The following is a 3,871-nucleotide window of genomic DNA, read 5'->3' as shown; positions in this document are numbered from 1 at the left end:
CCGATTGGAAGGTCTTAGCGTTGGATAGAGTGAAATGGCAAGATATATGTTTGAATGTATGATCTTAATGGTCGATTACAGACAAGAAGAAGAAGAAGAAGAAGAAGTAAAAATTAAAAAGTTAATACATTCAAAATATTTAACCTAGCGAAACATTGCTGTAAATGTCTCTTAAAAATAATATTATTATATTTTTATGATAATTAGAAACCAATTTTAGAACTCTTTTATCAATATCAATGTATTTTTGCTTTTTTTTTTCAGTGGACTTCCACCAGTAATCAATTGTTCATAAAAATACGTCTCTTCCTGATTGAATTTTTTTAAGGCAATTTATAAACGACCCAATAGTTGTATTAGTAACTAACAAGTGTCTATTAGCAGCTTCGGCGTAGTTATTTGTAGTGTTTTGATCTTATAACACCCTTTGATATAATTTCTAAATTTATTGAAAAGATCGTGGTTTTCAACGACTCACTTTTCTTTGATTTTTCTTCGTATACAATATTCTTCGAACCATCCGAATACCGGAACAATCTGGTAATTCATGAGTAAGGAAATCTATTACCACATCCAGATCTTCAATCGGTAAAAATTCAAGTGCAATTATCAGTTTTACCGTTATAGAAAAATTACCATAATTTTTATAATTTTATAACATTTCTATGTCCTCAATTTTTTCGTGATATTTTTTGTTCAATGATAATAACATCCATGTATGTTTTAAAATTATAACAATGAAACTTAAAATCAGGTGTTCTGCGTAAACTGAACTTTTCTCTTTTCTTCTAATTTGCTTTTTCAATGCATATTATAATAATAATAATAATAATAATATTTTTTTAAAATAAACAAAAAAATAAAAATACCCTACTACTTATAATAATTTAAAAATATAAAATAAAAAAATTGAATTATTCATAAATATTAATAATACCTAATGATATATTAATATCTAATATCAAATTAGCTATGCTGTACATTTGTTGTACGGTGAGTGGAGACAACATAATATGTGGGTCTGGCGTCCTCTTAATTAAATTAATTACAAGTAATATACATAATATTATTACAAAATAATATACGAATTTAATTTTTTTTTTTAATTCTGAGTAAATTCTAGTAATTACATAGTACACGTTTCATTGTAAACAATATTTTAATTTATGAGAACATTATTTTATATTAAGATATATATAATCAACTTCGCTGCTTGTGATAAGCCTAATGTTCACTCATTACTAACACAGGACGTTTTTCCATCATTCCATCGTGGGCAATGTCTGTTTTTTATATTGCTTTTACAGCAATAAAATTCGTGTTTCAATTTAGGCGGCATCAGAATTATAAGTATGAATTTTTTCCAGATATTTTAAAAATCTTTAAATTGGCAATACCTATTTGTATGAATTTTGGCCAAACAATCATTCTTTTGGCAACACCTCCACATTTTTTTTTTGTTTGTCTGCGTTAAATTGATCGAAAACATGCATGAAACCATCATCGATCACATTTCGAATTTTGACGCCTAGACTCCCCCCTTTTTTTTCTTGAGCCCAGCAACTATGGACATTATCTAAAGTAGATTCTAAACGGTAAGAAATAAATATTCAAAAACTAAAAACAAAATGAAATTATATTTAAAAACTTCCAAAATAATAATATTTGATGTAATAAAAAATCTATTATAATTTATAACCAAAAAAACAAAATAAAATTTAATATAATAAACTGTATATGTGCAACTCGCATTAAAATGAAGTTCAATAAACAAATTTACGTTAAATCTATTTTTGGTCTTAGAAAATAAGTCAATGACATTGTCAATTATTAATTTTTTCACGATGGCGTGGCGTGACAATTCGATGGTGACGTATATTGAGGACTGAGGTAATTACGAACGGCGAGACTTGTCTCATCGTGTACATAGTAAACCCCACTCACATTAACATTTCCCCTATACCCGCGCGCCCATGTTTGCGAGACATTGGGTCGCAACGTCTATTATATTTAGATATAATACCATACTTTGAATAACCCGTATCGCCAGCTCGTCCGCACGGCCGTTACCCGTATCTCGCGCATCTAATCTATTTTAAGAATTCTATAACTGTATAACACTAGGTACAACGAAAAACTGATTTTTAACAAATACTGAAACATACATCATATATTTTAATATTTTATAATATAAAATAAAATTCACATTTTTAAATATTTTATAAAATAAAATAATAATTACGAGTATTTATTTGTCCCGTGTTCTAATTTCTAAGTGGGGAGACATTGTCTCTTAGTCTCCTATGACGCTTCGCCACTGTTAGGTACCTATATTATGTTTACCTTCACGACATAGATAACGCATGACCTTTCTTGTCGATCGATGTGTTAGATCCTATGCAATATACGATCTGAGCATTTTGCATGTTTGTCAATAATGACAAAGAAGACTGAATTATCAGGTCAACCGCATGATTTTCTTTTTTGTTAGGTATACTTTATCGTCAGGATAGATAACGCGTGACCTTTATTGTCAATTGATGTGTTTTTGTTTTGTGCCATATTTTAATCACAAAAAATATTATTCTATATAAATTATTTAAATGTATAGAAATATTGGTCTGTGCCAAAGCGGCCTACGCCAAAACATCCGTATCTGCACTGAGTAAATTTGACCTCCACCCCTAATATCTGTTTATATTTATACTTTCTTTGTGGTTATAACCTGATATATATATATATATATCTGTTAAAACTATCCTCATAAGGTTAGTAGAATAACTATTACAGACACGTGTGAAATACATTCAACAAACTTGTTGGACATTGTTGGATTATCCCCTGACTTTTTGGACTTTGCCGTTAGAGCTTATAACACTTTTGTGCTGCCAACTATACTCCAACAGCACAACTTTACGTTAGCAAAATTTGACCCTAGTAAAAAATGTCCAGCTTAATTTGTTAGACATTGTTGGACAGCTCTGAACATTTGTCGTACATTATTTTTGCCAACAACAAACAACCACTTTAGTCCAACAATTTATTGGACATTATTTGAATAGGCGCTACTATTTTCTTTAAATCTATACCATTATTTTATACGTTATTTGCTAGTATTTGCAAGTCGTGAAACCAAAAAACTAAAAGTTGGGCCCACTCATTTAGACACAGAATGTCAAAATAGGTTCAAACAATAGGCAATAATTTTGCTTAAAACTCAAGTACAACAAAGTTGGAGGGTAATCCAATAATGTTCAACAAGTTTGTTGGATGTCTCTGTCATAGTTGTGCTGCTAACTTTATGAGAGTGTTAAAACTATAGACCTTATAATTGGGTAGTAAGTAATATAGATTTGATAAATGCAGTAAATTTTATTGTTTTTGAAAATAAAATTTTCAGCAAACTTTATCCATGGATAACTGGTCAACAAACAATCCATGGTGATCTCCCCCCCCCCCCCCAGACATTTTTTAAACTGATACCGTTTATACATATTATTTCGCCGCAGGACAATCAAATGACGCTTAGTGACAATCTGGATGCGTTCATTTCATCCAAGTACTCGATCACTGCCGGGTATTTTGCCAGGGCCGTGGTAAACAACATACTGACAGGCGGCCAGATGGAAACGTCTGCCGTCGACATAGATGAAGATGATGACGGAAACGTTGATAAATGTACAGTGTCATGAGATGCAATTACCTACATCCCTCGCCAAACCACACACCGACACAAGGGTTGCTTAGGTCATATTGCCGAACCACCGGTAACCATCGATCCACCATAATAGTCATTGAATTATGATAAAAAGAATACTAACCGTTATTTCGTCTCATACAAATCGGCACGGCACTCACGAAATGACAGAAA

At 31.1% G+C, this 3,871-nt stretch overlaps 1 protein-coding gene across 1 annotated transcript; it reads left to right on the top strand.

Moving 5' to 3' along the window:
* Nucleotides 1-3,509: 3,509 nt before the first annotated feature.
* Nucleotides 3,510-3,865, top strand: LOC107884126 (probable phosphorylase b kinase regulatory subunit beta; the record flags this gene model as incomplete). Its single annotated transcript, XM_016805629.1, is given in 1 exon segment — nt 3,510-3,865. A coding segment is annotated over 1 exon segment (183 nt), but the record flags the coding sequence as incomplete, so codon positions are not given.
* Nucleotides 3,866-3,871: the final 6 nt, after the last annotated feature.

The sequence above is a fragment of the Acyrthosiphon pisum genome, chromosome X (assembly GCF_005508785.2).
Source record: "Acyrthosiphon pisum isolate AL4f chromosome X, pea_aphid_22Mar2018_4r6ur, whole genome shotgun sequence".
In the NCBI taxonomy this organism is placed as follows: Eukaryota; Metazoa; Arthropoda; class Insecta; order Hemiptera; family Aphididae; genus Acyrthosiphon; species Acyrthosiphon pisum.
This window is presented reverse-complemented; position numbering and strand designations above follow the sequence as displayed.